The 16,444-nt window shown below is 38.2% G+C and overlaps 1 protein-coding gene across 1 annotated transcript in view; it reads left to right on the forward strand.

Annotated features, from left to right (window-relative positions):
• The window catches only part of PTPRN2 (protein tyrosine phosphatase receptor type N2), a 670,971-nt gene that overhangs the window by 635,468 nt on the left and 19,059 nt on the right, over positions 1-16,444 (forward strand). The window contains exons 19-21 of the mRNA XM_087729958.1: positions 918-1,084; positions 6,706-6,759; positions 8,831-8,895. Coding sequence (XP_087586084.1) covers positions 918-1,084; positions 6,706-6,759; positions 8,831-8,895 — 286 coding nt within the window. The remainder of the gene's footprint in view (positions 1-917; positions 1,085-6,705; positions 6,760-8,830; positions 8,896-16,444) is intronic.

The following is a 16,444-nucleotide window of genomic DNA, read 5'->3' on the forward strand; positions in this document are numbered from 1 at the left end:
TTACAGTGAAAAAAGGACAACAATTTTGTTTTTCAAACGGTTTTGCAAGTGGTTGAAACCGTGTATTTATATTTTATCGGAAAATAGTATCTTTAGAACTAGTGAATTCTGCCTTAGGAAAACCATATATATATATCTTTACAGAAAAGCCTCTATATAGCTTTAGTAATTAATGCTACCTATTTTTACCTCTTGCCTCAGTCACAACAATAAATATATATTTTTATTTTCTGCTTTACATTTCTAGCCCAAAATATCGTATCACTAGTTTTGGTGCAATGTAACATTAATAATGGATGTCAGATTTTTCCAGTTGTCCAGCTGAGTAGAGGAAGAAAATAATACCACAGTGCCAAATACCAAGAACAGGAAAATGTGAAGAAATACAGTTATTTAAACCAAAATGTGAAGAAACTTTTTTTCTGAAATGATGAACCCTGCAAATCAGCTGCATTTTTTATGCTTGTTTTTCTACATAGCAGAAGAAATGGACTTTTCACTTCTCACATGAATTCAACTCTGAGATTTTTAAGACTTCTGAGAGTGGCCTGGGCAATGCATTGTAGGCATTTCCAAGTAGAAAGCGACTGGCAATCTTAACATATTTTCAGGCAGTGTCTTTGGTATTCACATAACAATATAAAGTTTCAAGGTAGTGATTTTTCCTTTTGCATTAAAACTCTCAAGATTTTTTTTTTTGTTTTCAATAAAATAGCAGTGGCAGCTAACCCCTCCCTGACAACTACACTGATTGCTAAATCAAAAAAAAAATGTTTCCCCAGCACTGGCCAGTTTGCTAATAAAAATAAAACTTTCATGCAATTCCTTCATCCCAGACATCTTACACCTGCAATCCTGAAGATGTGGCTTGCAACCAAAATTGCTGATCTCTGTTTGTTCCTTCCTGCGGGGTGTAGGTAAACCTTGTCTCTGAGCACATCTGGTGCGAGGATTTCCTCGTGAGGAGCTTCTACCTGAAGAACCTGCAGACGAACGAGACCCGCACGGTGACGCAGTTCCACTTCCTCAGCTGGAACGATCAGAGGGTTCCTGCTTCCACAAGATCACTTCTGGATTTCCGCAGGTAAAGCACAAATTAGACAGCTCATTTAAGACAATACAGACCTGAGGAACTAAAATAGTCTTTTTAATGGTCCTTTAAATATTTCTGATTTGAAAGGGAGTTCCTCAGCCTGTGAAGCCACAATGCTAAACTAACACAAAAATCTGCAGTAGGTTGATTTTCAGTGTTGTCTCCCACATAGATGTTGCCTGGTTTTAAGACATACTCATTTCCCATTTAGAGATCGATCCCTTTCCTCCCTTTGTACAGCTCTTCAGTGCTTCTGTATTTCTTTGTTTTCCAAGTATTTATCCATTCTGCAACTTCCAGGCTTTTTGTGTGGCTCCTCTATGATACTTATTGCAGGAATGTCACAAATAAATTATGTAGTATGAGCACGCTTGAGAAAAAAAATAATCACGATGGAGTCATATGGCAATAACGGCATTCCCATGGGAGCGTTTGCTCGTAAGGATCAAACAGTGAGGACTCTCGACTTTCTTTGGCTGCAGGAAGGTGGAAATTTGAGAAAGCAGATGAAAATGTTGACAAAGCATACCCTCTGGAATTCTAAAGAAAGTCAATGTGGCTTTAAAATACAAATATACAGAGGCAAAACCTGTGAAAGTCCTTTCCACCTTCTCTAATGTTTGCTGTGTCTATCTAAATTTTAATTTGAAAATTAAAGCCATGCATGATAAATACTGGAGCAAAATAATCTTCATTTGATTGCAAACCGTGCCCAGTGCATCATGTGTAGGTGTTAGCCTGTATCAGCTAATCCACAGCGATGCGCTTATGAGTAATGAAAAGAATCTCCGGGAGGTTTGGGGAGTTGGTTCTCTATCCGCAAGCGGCCGATGGGATCGCGTGTTTCCCTCTCTGTACTACAATATTACCTACAACCCCCCGAAGTGATTATAAGGGGCTCAGTGCTCAAAAGGTCCAAACTTCTTTCTTTCAATAAGTGCTGGGAGCTCTGACTGATGCCAGTCAGTTACGCATCTGCACCTGAGGGGAGAAGCTGGCTTACATCCAATGGGAGCTGGTTGCACAGTTGTCTGTTGGCAAAATTTTACCCTTAAAAATTTAAGGCTAAATGCCACCTTTTATCCATCAGTATTCTTGTACGTATTGCAAGGCTTTTCAAAGCGGAGAGTCATCACACACGGTGCAGGTCAAGTAACGCAGTACAGCTGTGCTGAGTCACTAGGAACTATGGCTAGGTAAGAATGGAAAGATACGCTACAGAGTCGCAACGCAAAGGCAATAGTGGAGGAAGGAAGCATGGCCATAGGACAGAGTTGAAATTGTAATTGAATTTTCAAGGTTTTCTTCTCTGGGTTCAAACTTTAATGTGATTTTTATAGGTTGATTTCCCTTTGCTTGTGGGACTGTGGAAGTTGCCTGTAGTGAATTTCTGTAGTGAAAATTCTGAATTGGTCCCATTAAGTCGTGTGAGGCTGCAGCACGGAGCCAACGCAGTGTCCGATTTTGCCCTTTTTGAAGTTAGTGGGAAATCTGCTAGCAATTGTAACTAGACTATAAATGAGCCTGGGCAGCCAGGACGTCTGAAGTTCGGAGCACCTCAACTCCAACTTGCTTCAGTAAGAATTGAGGTCCCTACGTGAACTGCAGGATTAGATCTATAATAAGTCGCAGTTCACATCACCAAGAAAGCACTGCTTAGAGTGACATTGTGTAAGGGTTAAATAGCCATGTTGAAGAAGTGTTGTGCAATACTTTGAAAAAGAAAAATTATAACGATGAGCAGAGTAGTGGAGCTGCGATTCTTTGTATTTAAAGCCAGTATGGGAATGAACCTGTTAAGATTTAATTGAATTCCAAGTGTTCATTTAATATGTATTCACAGTCCAGTGTAGGGTACTGTAATCATTTGCTACGTGCAGATATTATACAATGAACTCATAATACTGAATGCATAGTAAAATTCCGCCTGAAAAGGAATTTTGGCATGCACAATAGCTGGTCTATGAATCTCAGTTTTCTTGGTCATCTGATGTTGCTGGTTTTTAAATAATAAAAAACTTAATGCACTATTGCTAAAATAATGTATTTGAAATTCATTTATACAATACATGTTTTGCACCTGAAGCTTCCTATTTAAAGTACAAACTCCACTGGATTACGACAGCTGAGTCATAAAGCCCCCAGAATAAACGTCTGACAGCGCTACCATACTCATAGTAGGGTAGTGCTAGGAAGGGGCTGCTCTCATTTCGTTTAATCTATGTTTTTATGTGCATTCAGTGTGTTTGTATATATATATATATGGATATGTGTGTATATTTATATATTCACATACATATATGAAATTAAGCATATACATAACCAACCCTCTATTTTTTATAATTCATCACCAAGAAAAATTGGATTCCCAAAATTACCTTGCCCAGAGTCTGTGGAAATATGGACCTTAAAATTTTTATTGAAGTAAATTTTGCAAGTCTCTTTGAAAACTGAAAGCTTACATTTCTCTTACTATGTATCAGACAGTATTTTAGATGATTTTGCATTTAGCAGATACATTAAACTTTGCAGAATAATCTATCATACTTTCATAATGTAGGTATAAATTGCCAAAAAGAGATTATTCTACATATTTTAAAAATCTGTGCAAAAGACAGTCCCTGAGAGGTGAGGCTACTACAGAAACCACTGGTCAGTTTTAAATGCTTCTGGAGTCCTAATTTCATTTTGAACAATAGACCAATCATTATTGCTCTGGACTAGCTTGTTAGTCATGCACTGATATGTGTAATTAAATATTTCTTGAGCCCAGAGGGAGCACATTTACACTTTAAAGAGGGACTGCTAAGCTAAAAGATAATTAGCATCACATGTGAGGGCTTTGCTTAAAATATATATCTATTATGCTATCACTTCTCGCTGTGTGCAATGGCATTTACTAACACTGCTCACTTTAAAAATGGACAAATTCTTATTTTGCCAGCTAATTAGCGGTTGCCAGTGTCATTTTTGTGATGTTGCAGCTAGTAATATGAGCCCAGTTGCATAGTCACAAAAGTGATCATTGGAAACTGTGACTCTGCTGCAGGGACAATGTGGGAAACCCCTTTTCTGAGCCTCTAACGACCTCTGACCTTTGCTTGCTGATGGTTTGCATGATGATTTCTTTTTCACTCAATGAGCCAAGGGTTGGTTTGTATTACTAATCATTCTTTCTAAGTTAATTCTTCCTGTATATGTGTATATATATATAATATATATTTTCTTCAACATTCAAGAACTTTGCTTACTGATGAATTTTCAGCTCACTCACATTAGCCAGAACTAAGAATGAAATGAGATGTTGCTGCACTTCTAAATATTTTCATAAACTATATATAGACAAAGCTATGAACCAGCTGGATTGAAAGCCTTTGTTTTAATGTGTTTTCTGAAATGTGTGATAATGAAAATGTTTGAAACGCCTTCAATAAAACCGACAAACATAAGGTGTCTTTCCCTAACATGTGTCTCTGGCTGTCTGATTTACTGGGAGGTCTGATTTACTGATAGGTTTAGATCAAGTCTGTCATTGATACTATATTAGGGCTTTGGTAGATGGCTAGTCACAACACGCAAATATCACGTTAGTGGTGCCATACAAGGAACAAAGGAGCCACACAAGCAGAAAAAGGAATGGTAAACACCCCTCTGTAGTTACTAGCTTTTATGAAATACTTTAAATGCAGAAATGACTCTTTACTAATGCACATGATGGGGGACGGGGGGAGGATGACCAGCTGCACGTAGGGGAATGCAGACCGACTGTGTCAGATGTTGTTACAGACATTTCAAATATAATTTACTGTACAATACAAAAAATAAATATCAGGCTTTATGTTCTATAGAAGGAGTTGATCCTTAGATATGACCATCAAGAACTGAATGTTACATTCATGTGAAAACTCTACTGCAGCTTAAGTCATTGAAGTTTTGCATGGCAGTACCTGCGTATATATGCATTTATGGACATATAAATGATCCATTTAACTTCTAAAGTCAGTTGCTTCTCAATGAGTTACCACTTATTTCATAGTTCTGCTGCATTAATTACTTACATCCAAGGAGTACAGAGACAGAATGCCTCTGCAAGTATGATTTACATCAGTAAGCAAAAGAGTAAGAATTGAGAAAAATTCCTGAATTCTAGTGTTTAAAGGGAATCATTACACAAACTTAATATTGTTATCAAGTTCGATTAGAATCTTAAATAATAAAAAGCAGAATGTGAAAACACAGTTTCATGGGACATCACCAACATCTCCGTAGCCTGTTTGGGTTGAGTTCCAGGTATCCTGACTCCCTGTCAAATTTAGAAGTTTAGGCATCTTCAGGCTATACTGTAAGCAATGTTTAAAGATATATGCATGTTTTCACAGCACAGATGTTAGTGAATAGATGAACAGCCAAGAACTAAATGATTCAGTAGGTTAGTTATGCTTTAAAATTCATAACATCGTACCACAGTTGCCAAATTTCAGCAGCTCACTTCAGTTTAGCAGTCAGGATCCTATGTAACACTTGCACTGAGGTGGGGCTCATTAGAGGGTCTGGGTACCCCTTGGAAGCTGCCCTGTAACATGGTTCTATAGGAGACCTTCTAGCTCCAGTAAACTCAGACATCTCATCAAGGAACTTGAATGAAAGGTTTTAATTTCTTGAAGCAATGCTTTCCCATTTTAGCCTTTATTCAGCTTGCCTTGTTAACATATGTGTGCATATTTTATGGTTTTTTGGGCCTGTAACATACTTGACATGCAAAATATATCCTAGAGCAGAAGAGGAGGTTTGGGATTTTGGTTTTTGTGAAGCAATTTAAATAGATTTAAACCAATTTTGTGGGCTCTATTCTTATTTTTTGTGGGCTCTATTCTGGCTTTGCTTCAGCACTAGTTAATTCCTTCATTGAGTTTACATATCAGCAGACCTGTTCTATAGCTGTACTTTTATTGATTGACTTCACGTATATTCTCTTGCCACTGACAATGTTTAACAAGGAAGCTGTGGAAGACAATAATGTGTAAATATTAAATATTAAATATATAAGACTTCTGCACTAGAACCAAAGCAGTAAAGCTTACTGATGGTTTTAGTTATTTTTACCACAAGAGATTACATTTTAAAATTTTGTGAGAAGCTTTTCAGGAGATTTGGTATTTGCCTTGCTGGGGAGGACTGGTTTTTCAAATCAGCACACATTGTACAAAGTATACTGGAATAGCCATTTTTAATTTTGGATTCAGTTTGATGCCCCGCAATATTTCTTTGAGCACGCTCATGAACTCAAAGTTGGCTTTAAAATTAAAGCATCTCAAGATAATCTTAGTTTTGGAGCTAAGACATAAGACATTTGAGAAAAAGAGATTATTTATTTTGCCTAGCCAACAGTAATAATGGGATGTTGTCTGGGATTTCTACAGCAGCAAAGCAGAAGCAAACTTTAAACAAGATTATGTATGTAACAATTGCTTGTTATATTAGGAAATTATCAACCTGACTGTTTCTTTAAAGGCTGCAACATTTGCTTTTTTCTTATTGCTTTTTTTTGACAGTTGGCTAAAGAAACAGTATGTAATATGCTTAATTAATTTTTTGTGTCTGTTTTATTTCAGAAAAGTAAACAAGTGCTACAGGGGTCGCTCTTGTCCAGTAGTTGTTCATTGCAGGCAAGTACAATTTCTAAAATAGCTTTAGAGAGATTTGTATGTGTGAGAATTTAATATAGATATAAATAAAATGGGCAAATTTAGATAAATCACTAAACAGATAGTGAGGTAGGCTGAAGGTATTAAATATAATTCAACTGTTTTTTAATGCTAATTAATACTTAGGATCAGTTTACATAATAAAACTGTCCTTTCCTATGATTTCGTAGATGTTGTGTCATGACTTAACAATGTATGGCCACCCTTTCCAATATAAATAGCACTTCAGTTTCATAAATCTCCTTGAAAATGATAGTGGTTCCTTGCATTCCCTCCCAATTTAGTCTTCTTTATTTTATTAACATTCAATTATGTTTTATTTCTTCTTTGCTTGCTTTCAGTGATCATGGTAAGAAGAGAGCAATGTCAGGGAGTGGAAACCTACCTAGAGACTGAGTAATCCTTTAAGCACAGATTATCTTTAGGCCTGACAGTCTGATAGATGCACAGGGCAGGTCAACGGAAAACTTTACCATAATAACATTAATGTTTGGCTTTGCCATTGGAGGTTCTGTGTTATAAGGAGAATGCTGAACTCATTTATCGATGGTATTCTTGTCGATAAGAAAGACAGAAAACCAGCCCTGCTAAGAGGCAGGTTGTTTGACATGTGGCGCTCCACTTTGGGTGGGAGTGAGGACGGAGGGGACATGTTTCTCACCTCTGGCTCAGCAGAGTCACCTTCCACTGGATGCGAAGAGGTTCGCTGCAGAGGCGAATGCTCTGGAGCAGGCTTGTTTGCATTGCCTTCAGGAAGCCTGAGAAAAGAAACATTTGATGCAGAATGAAGAGCCTTCAAGTTTCTTGCTCTTTCCTTACTGTGATGGATGGAAATGTCTACCATCCACGGAGTAGTTTTTGTTTTTATTGGGCCTGATCGCTGCCTTGCCTCTCATTATTCAGCTTAACTAATAAGATTGTGCCTTTGTTCCCTTCATAGGCATAGAAAAAAAAATTATTACCATTACCTCCTTTTCTCTAAGCAGTGATCTAGTTACTGAAAGAAAAAAACCTCTGTCTACAGAGACTTAACAAAAATTAAGTTTCATAGACTGCCTGTAAACAGAATGTAATAACGCGCTTCACGCTGTTCTATTATTTTTCCTTTCATTAGTTCTTGTACACAAATTGAGCTATCAATAAAAATAATGGCTTAATTAATAAAACTACATACCAGTCTAATTGGTCACACATGCACCTTTGTAAAAATTTTGGGGACGGAAAGAAAAAAAGCTTTTACTTAAAGTCTTAATTATGTTTGCTAACAGCAGCTCTAAAAGAGCATCACGCTGGCAATTACATGTTGCTCTCTGAAAGGGACACAAGCTGCATTCAGATTAGGGAGCTTTCCCCCTCCCAGGGCTTGGTCTCACGTCTCTGAGGAAGGGCTGATGATACACAAAAGTTAAAGCTGTTTCTTAGGAATTACATGACAATATTTTTTCTGGTCATTGCAACTAAGGAAGAATTAAAGGAAAAGGTAAAAAGAAAAAACAAATCACTCATGACGCATAGTGAAGAAAGACTGCAATCCCTCAGGAATCAAATATTCCGGTTCTCAGACAGGTCTCTGCATGCATTCCCTCTGACCGCTGTGTTCGGATGCAATCCATGACATTTTGGGACCATTCAGGATAATGTTCTGGTCTAGTTTATTCTGTGGTTCTTGATCTCATATGCAAGTGACTATAAGCTCATTATATGCACACTTTTTGAACAGAAATGGTATCCTGTTTTAGGGTTACTGAATTTTCCACTGTTGTTTAAAATGCTTTTATTGCATAGAGACAACTCGGCTTAAAAAATCAAAACAAAGCCCCGTTATTCATTCAGGCTCATCGTTAATTTTCCACGAAGGGCTGTGTTAATTCAGTGCAAGCTTTCTCTTCTCTCTCAGTACCCTACTTTAGCCCCTCATTGTGTCCTCTCCCCCCACGTGTAACAGTATAACATTAAGGGCAGGTATCTTCATGTTGAGTCTAGATGCACATTGATAGGCTTTTTTTTTTTCTTTTTCCCTTTCTGTTGGCAGCGATGGTGCGGGAAGAAGTGGAACCTACATTCTAATTGACATGGTTCTCAATAAAATGGCCAAAGGTGAGAATCGAAAGGCTTGTTACTTCCTCGGTACTGAGAGATGTGCTTGTGTTGCCATGACAACGCGGGGAGCAATATTCACAGCAAATCTGAGAATAAATTAGAGGCAAATTGTACTCTGTCCTGAACGTTCTTAAGTTTTATTTTCATAGCGATTTCAAACAACAAACCCCAACACAAATGCTTTGTGAATGAGCAGGTGGGTTTTGTGTTTTTGAGAAGTATTTGCATTTTTAACTTTTTCATTTAAAATAGTTATTACAGATTTTAGAATAAGATACCATAGGGCTGTACAATTCTTATTTAGTGGTTACACGAGTTAGGTCCTGGGCGGGTTTGTGACCGTTGCCCAGTCCCCTGTCACCTACCCAGCCACGAGGGTCAAACGTGATTACTTTTCTTTTTGTAGCTGTCCATTGCCACCAAAGCGCCTAGAAGAGCTGGTAGCAGACATGCCGCATGTGCTGCACAAATTTGTCGCATAGGAGGAAAAAGACTGTAGTGAACAGGACAGAGGACTGAAAATAAATCAGCTAATGCTTTGTTCCCAGCTCTGCCACTGTCTGTTTAATACTGAAAAATTTATTTAACTTTTCTGTTCCTTTGTCTCCTTATCTGTGAGATGTAATTTTAGGAAGTGGGAAATCATCTATCAACATAAATATATACTGTTGTTTGTTTAAAATGAAGTCTATAGATTCTCTAGAGATTGGGACCATTCCTCTACTTTTTATTGATTGGTAAATGGTTCATGGTGGGAAGTACTTGAGATACACTGAAATAATCTTTTTATGTTAGAACTAAACCAAATTTTTAATACTGATACTGTCTTCAAAAGGAAGGAGGGTAAAAGTGGGCATGTAAACCTGGCCGTATGTTAAAAGGGCATCATAGGCAACTTTATTTATGTATTGTACCCCTTCCTCATGCCTTTGGCCATGTGTGTATCACAGTTTCATAGAACTGCATTTTAAGAGGAAAAGAAATCTTGAGAGGTTGAAAATAAACAAAAAATAGTTATTTGCCTTTCTTAAGCTGAGTACTTAAGCTACCTTGATCTGGCATTATGCACATGTGTGTATTTAAAGAAAAAGGATTAATTGTGAAAACATATATTAATTTATATAGAGAAACAATATTTAGTTCTTTGAGTTCTAATCACTTTACAGTTGTTTAAAATCTTCTAACATAGACATATTTTTGCATGTAGTTTAAAAATATTCTGCATGTTTTGCAGTCATCTATTCCATCCTGCGTATCCCAGTCCTATGAGACATAGTGGCATCCTGTCCCTTTAGAAAGAAGAGTTTAGCATTTTTTCCTCTCTGTATTCTGACTGTTAACATGTCTTGTCAAACATGGACTTAATTTTCTGCCCACGAGCATCCTGTGAAACTTGCTGCTGATGTTAAAAGCAGTTGTGTGTTTGCCTTCTCCTTAGCACTGTACTGAAAATAATTTTTTCAGTGGGATGAGATTAGTTTTTCATGCTCATTGGAAAATAGGTTTTCTCTCTGTGAAGGAATATGGAGATTTTTCCAGTGCTTGTTACGTGCCACGTGACAACCTGGTCTTTAAAAATAGAAGCAATGGTATGTCGTAAAATTAATGTAGACCTTTGTTAGGTATTTGTAAAGCTCATTTCAGTCATCAGCAATGAGAAGCCATAATGAAAACTAGATTTAAAGTATATACAATTTACTCGCATAAAGAAGTAAATGAGAAGTATTTTCTAGCTTGGGGCTTTCAGTCACTTAAGGGAGGGTTGACTTTGTTGTAAAAGCACTGAAGAATGCCATTTATTGACTCCATTGTACCATGTAATGTCAAATTCCATTTTAAGTGTGGGCTTAGCGCTTCACAATGCCAGACAAGTCATGTGAAACTGGCCAGAGAAAGGCGTCACAGGGCTTTTTGGAGATCGGTCACCCCCATTTTGTTCTTGACCTGCTCCCCTTTGCCCGTGGGGGTGTGCGACGCGAAATCCCCTGACCTGGTGCTTTGGCTGGGGTTTAAATGAAAGATCAAAGGGCAGAGCGGGCATCTCAGCCCTGCTGAGGTGGGCCTTTCCCAGGCTGTCACACTGTGCGGCCGCCAAAGGTTTTGTTCGGGCGGGAACCGAGGCCCAGCCTGTGCGGCCGGGGCCCTCTTTGTCTGGCCTGAGAAGCTGGAGGCCCAGGTTGAGGATCCAATGTTCATCAAATGATCAAAGGCCTGAAGCCCTGGACATGAAATCTTTCTTTCCATTTCCTTTTCTTAGAGAATGAATTGCACGAGTGGCAAAGAATGCCCTTTCCAAAGCTTTTATGTGGAGTGCGAGGGCTAACTTCAGAGTCCTTCAGCGCTAAACATAAAAATGTAAGTGCACTTTCAATCTGGGCCCAGCTGCAAGGCCAGCATCTAGTAACATTTCTTTCAAAAAGGCTTTTAAGGATTAAGGCCTTCAGTCTTTCAAAAAAAAAAAAACCACAAAAAAAACGGACTTTTAAGAATAAACTTAGAATAATTTGAGTTTCTTGTTCCACTGTCTGGTTTATTAGAAAGTAGACAATAATGCATTTTTAAATCAAAGTAAATAGAGGAGTACTTAGTTTCGGCAGTGGGAAAGTAGAAAGCCTTGGCTCTTTAGTGGGGCTTTTAATAGGGTAGGTTGAGAAAAGGAGCTCCTTTTTCATGTAATGATTTACTTCCCTGCATTCTCTTAGACAGTTAACTGTAAATGCCTTTGTCATTTACAATTTCTTCTACTGCTCATTGAATTAGTGCTAATACTTAGTCTATTAAACACATTATAAATTCATATCTTCTGCTATCTTGCCTGTTGCCATCCCTCGTATTATTTCAGATGCTGAAAACCACCAGCAAGGGACCTGTTCCTAAAGCCTAAAGCAGAGGAAAAGAAACCAAGTTGGGGAGAGTTTTGTGCTTGACACCCGCCACGTCCGTCTGACTGCCCCAAACAATTTGAGAAAGCAGGAATGAAATATAAAAACAAAAGGCAAAGCACCCTATTTCAGTGCACTTGAAGAATGGTAGAAGTCAGTGCCGAGGGTAGAAATGCCCCCTTGATGTACCTGGGGGGGGGGGGGTTGAGCCGGCGGGAGGGCACGCAAGGGCTCGCACGGGGCTCACAGGAGCCCTCGCTCAGCAAACACCTTCCCGGCCCCCAGCTGCCGTTGGGAGCCACGCGGCGCCGGCCTGCGGGACTCCCTCCGGCTCTGCGCGGCATCAGGAAGGATTTCCTGTTGAGTTGGGATTTTAATGAATTTCACTGTCCTCTGTGCAGTAAATGTAATGACTGCATCTGTGCATTCACTCCAAACAGCCACATTAAATAATCTGATTAGATACTGGAACAGTCAGAGAACAACAGTGTCTATTCAGTGCTATCATTCCTCTGTCATGTCAGCAAAAAGTTTTAAATGCAAGTGTATCCTTTTATTTAGTTGTTCCAGTAACTTAGCGCTGCTATTTATCGTGTAGTTTATTACTATAATTATTTTTCTTGTTAGATTCATATGCAGAGCAGTTACAAGACCCTGATCCTATACCCATCAAAGTAATAACAAAAAAACAAGACAGTGTTGAATCTGGCCTTACAGTAACACATTTAAATACTATTTCACATGATTTAACTATGATAACTATTTAACTATGATACTATTTTTACATGGGTGTTACAATTTTAAGACAGTTACCAAGTCACCTCTCATTTCCCCGACAGACAGCTTAGGACAAGCTTTAGTGAGTGAGAAGTTGAGAAGTGATTCATTTCAAATCCATGTGCGCTTCCATGATTTAAATAAATACAGAAAATGATAATGGATTGTTTTTGTAGGTAACAATGCTTGCTGGATTTTTGACAGAGACTGTTTTTCTGAGGCTGATTTCTGCTAAGAATTTCAACGTTCTTCATGTATTTACAAGTTTTATCCTTTGTTACTAGGGACGATAAACTGATTTAGATCAGTCTGCTTGATATTCCTTTCTCACCCCAAGCTCACAGTAACTCTGAGCTGATCAGGTTTTTTTCTTTTTGTGTGATCTAGAGAAAAGTTGAAAATTTTTTCATTTTTTTTCTTTCCTGCAGGCTTATTGTCGTGACTAAAAGTTTGATATATTGCAAGACATTTTTATTGAGTGTTTCTGGCATGAAAAATAAAAAAAATCAGATTATGAGTCTTCCCACTTCCATTTTTCTGAACTGAGAGGCTTGGATAGTGTAGATAATAGTTTGATTTTTAGATATTAATCCAGGCAGCAGCTGCTTGGGGTTTGCTGACCATCCATTTTCTTGTGTTTGAACTAGCTGGAACGAGATGAGTCAAAGGGAAGGCAAATATGAATTTTAAAATCCTTTTAAAGTATTGATTTCCGAATTCTAAAACCCTGCAAAAAGATTTGATTTAGCAAAGCCGAACCAACAGTTTATTCTCTCACATTCAAAAGCTTGGATTATAATTGATGAGCACACACGCTCTGGCCTGGGCTGGCAGCGGAGGTTATCTCCCCAAGTCCTTTCCTTGCCCCCACTACCCTATTGTCTGAGGGTCTTGTGAGTCAGCTCCTGAGCAGATGCAGTTTATACCGTGACATTTTAAGGCAAAACAAAAGATTCCTTAATTCGCCTTCTGACTCATCGTGATCAAATGATTTTGGCTAATCTGAACCCTTGCTGAGGTTTTGCTTATCTGCTGTGTGGATTTAACAATCATAATGAAGTTGTGGGGTTAGCTCCTCTCTGAAAGGATTTTATGAAAGAAAATGCTTGCCCATATTCGTGTTAAAATGGATTCAATCTGCTTATTTTTGAGTCCTTATGCAAAGTCTGAGAAAATTCTATTGTTCGGTTGTGCTGATACAAGTCTAGAGCAGGCTATTTCTGACATGCTCTTGGTGAACAAGGGAATATTTCTTCAACCCAGGATCCAGCTTCTCCCATGAAAATAAAACTTAACATACTACATGTCATATAGTGGTTGAGAGAATATATAGTCTAAAAGAGAGATTACTTTTTTTAAAAGTGGTATTCAATGGTAAGAGGGCAAGAAGTGGGAAGAGAAATAGGTGGTGTTCTGGAGAAAAATATACGGCAGAAAAATTCAGGACTCAAAAATGTAATTGTTTTCATGTTCTAAGTTTGAATCGATCACATTTCTGGTCTTTGAGATTTGGGTTAGATAGATTATTAGGAAAAAGATAAAAAATGTAGGCTGGTAAAGCCAAAACCTTAGATTTTGCTTTGTGTACTATTGTACTGTCCACAAGACTGCCTCAGTTCTCAGCAGCAATAATGCTAACCATGTAAAGCTGAAATGTTGCTAGTTCAATTTCTGAAGGAAGTTCTTAGTGTCCATGTAAACATATCATATAAGGCTGGTTTTTGAAATAAGCTGCATTATGTGTTGTAACTTTTATGTAATGAGTTACACTGGAAGCACAATTAGGCAAATAGTGCTCATTCTTGCAGCCTTTCCCAGCAGATAATTAATCACAAAGAGAGCTGGGCCCCCAGCTACACGCAAAAGTGTATAGGGAATGTATAGGACAGGTTTTTACGGTCCAGCCTGTGATGCTCAGGGAACTCTTGCTATTTAGACCAGGCTGTTTAAAACAGTATTTATTTCCTTTGCAAAACACATTTTGACGTATAAAGCTTTAAAGCTTTTGACACATTATTGACACTATAGAGTCATCGATTAATAGTTCATTAAATGACGATAAAAAAGTAGCACGTTCTACAAGCTTCTGTTGTGAAATGAATTAGTGACCATGGATGGGGAAGGTGGTGTTGGTTGATGTTTCCTTGTGTATGTTGTATGGACGGCATTTTTAGATGGCTTCCTATATGGCATATAGAGATTTCAAACAAAAAGCAAACAAGTTATTGATGTAATTTCTTTGGCTTTTTTTCTTTTTTGTATAGTGTAGTGGTCAGGGATTACTCTAAAAGAGTCATATTTCTTGAGTTATTTGCTGTTCCGGGGATTTTATTGGAAAAGAATTGGGACTAGGAAAGTGTGGTAGAAAGCAATCCTAATTATTCAAGGTTTGGGGCAAAAGAATTGTGAAGAAAGACTGATCAGACATGGGCTATTCCTTGGGAAAGGGAGCACGAAGGGGGGTCCCCATAGAGCGTTTGAAGACCCTGAAAGGAATGTATTGATGTCAGTAAGCAGCTTGAGATAGTGACTAATTTGAAAACAAGAGGTCATTGACTGAAACTAAGGAGGAGACAAGCAGATAAGGAATTTGGGCGGCATTTTTTCACACAATGGGTAGGTTAGAATATGGAAGAGTGGAAAAGCTGGTCATAGAAGTACTGTGCTATCGGTTTGAGAAGCAGCTGGGCAAATGTTTGGAAAAGGAGTTATATACAGAGTGAAGAACTACTTTTTTTGTAGCTAATCTCATGCAGCAGTCCATAGAAGGATTTGAAGAGAAGTGTTTAATTGACCAGATGGTAGTCTTCTGGCTGTAAAGGGTACAATGTATATTACCTAACTAAAGTGTAATTATTCCACAACTTCTATAGCTGGACCAGTTTAGTCACTTTTAAGGATAAACTTCGCTAAAGAATGAATCCATAATAGTTGCATCTTGTATTCAGGTCACTCCACATACTGTCTTGTGAAAGTATTGCCACCTATGGGCAAAGTAAAATGAAAGTAATGTAAAATGTAGTTCTTACAATTTAATAGATTCATGTGGGTGAGCTACTTCTGTGTCCCCTGTAAAGAAAATCCACATTTTTCCAAAGGGGACTCCAAGATATTTTGGGGCCAACTGAGGTGTGTTTTCAGCAATGTCATTTTTGCAATCAGCATCTTAACTTTGTTCATGTTTGATTCAGCATGTGGAGATGAGCTGCCGTTCAGGTAACTCACCAGCAGTTTCTGGAAGAGGTACTAAAAGAAGCAAATTGTGTAGAACTCTATGGGAGCTGATACTGGGGAACACCTATATGTAGGCAGTAGCAGCACATCCACAGTTCTTGCTGTCATTACCCTTTGCGTGTGTGTGTGTGTGTGCGCGCGCGCGTGTATGTGCATGTGTAAGTTAAATTTAGATGTGTGCACTGGTATTTTCTAGAGTGACCATAGGTGATTATGGGCTATCTTACCCTATATGGAATGCAACCCATTAACTTCTATTTCTTGCATGTAGTAATTTAAGCATATTCCTTTTCCTTTTAACTTCTGGGGAGGCTGGGGGAAATCTAGATGTAAAAGAGAAACAATTCCTACATAGTATAGAGTATGATGTGACATATTCTCATGCACAGTGGAAGTGAGGAAGGATTGGGCCTCAAATTAGCATCCATTTGCATTCAGTTACAGTGAGTGGTTTCTGCATGTTTTTTCTGCATTGACAAAGGATATTAGCTTAAAAGCTGACATGTCAGTACTGAATTTCTAGCTCTGCAAGACTGTTGAAATCAGTGAAAGCTTAGAAGCATTATTTTCCTGTAGCAGTTTTTAAAATATTAGGCTGTTCCTACACTTTCCATCTTCAGTATCACGTTCCTTTGGATTGTGTACTGACAAAG

Source organism: Nipponia nippon, unplaced genomic scaffold (assembly GCF_047370975.1).
Source record: "Nipponia nippon isolate SJK-2023a ecotype South Korea unplaced genomic scaffold, ASM4737097v1 scaffold_1, whole genome shotgun sequence".
NCBI lineage: Eukaryota > Metazoa > Chordata > Aves > Pelecaniformes > Threskiornithidae > Nipponia > Nipponia nippon.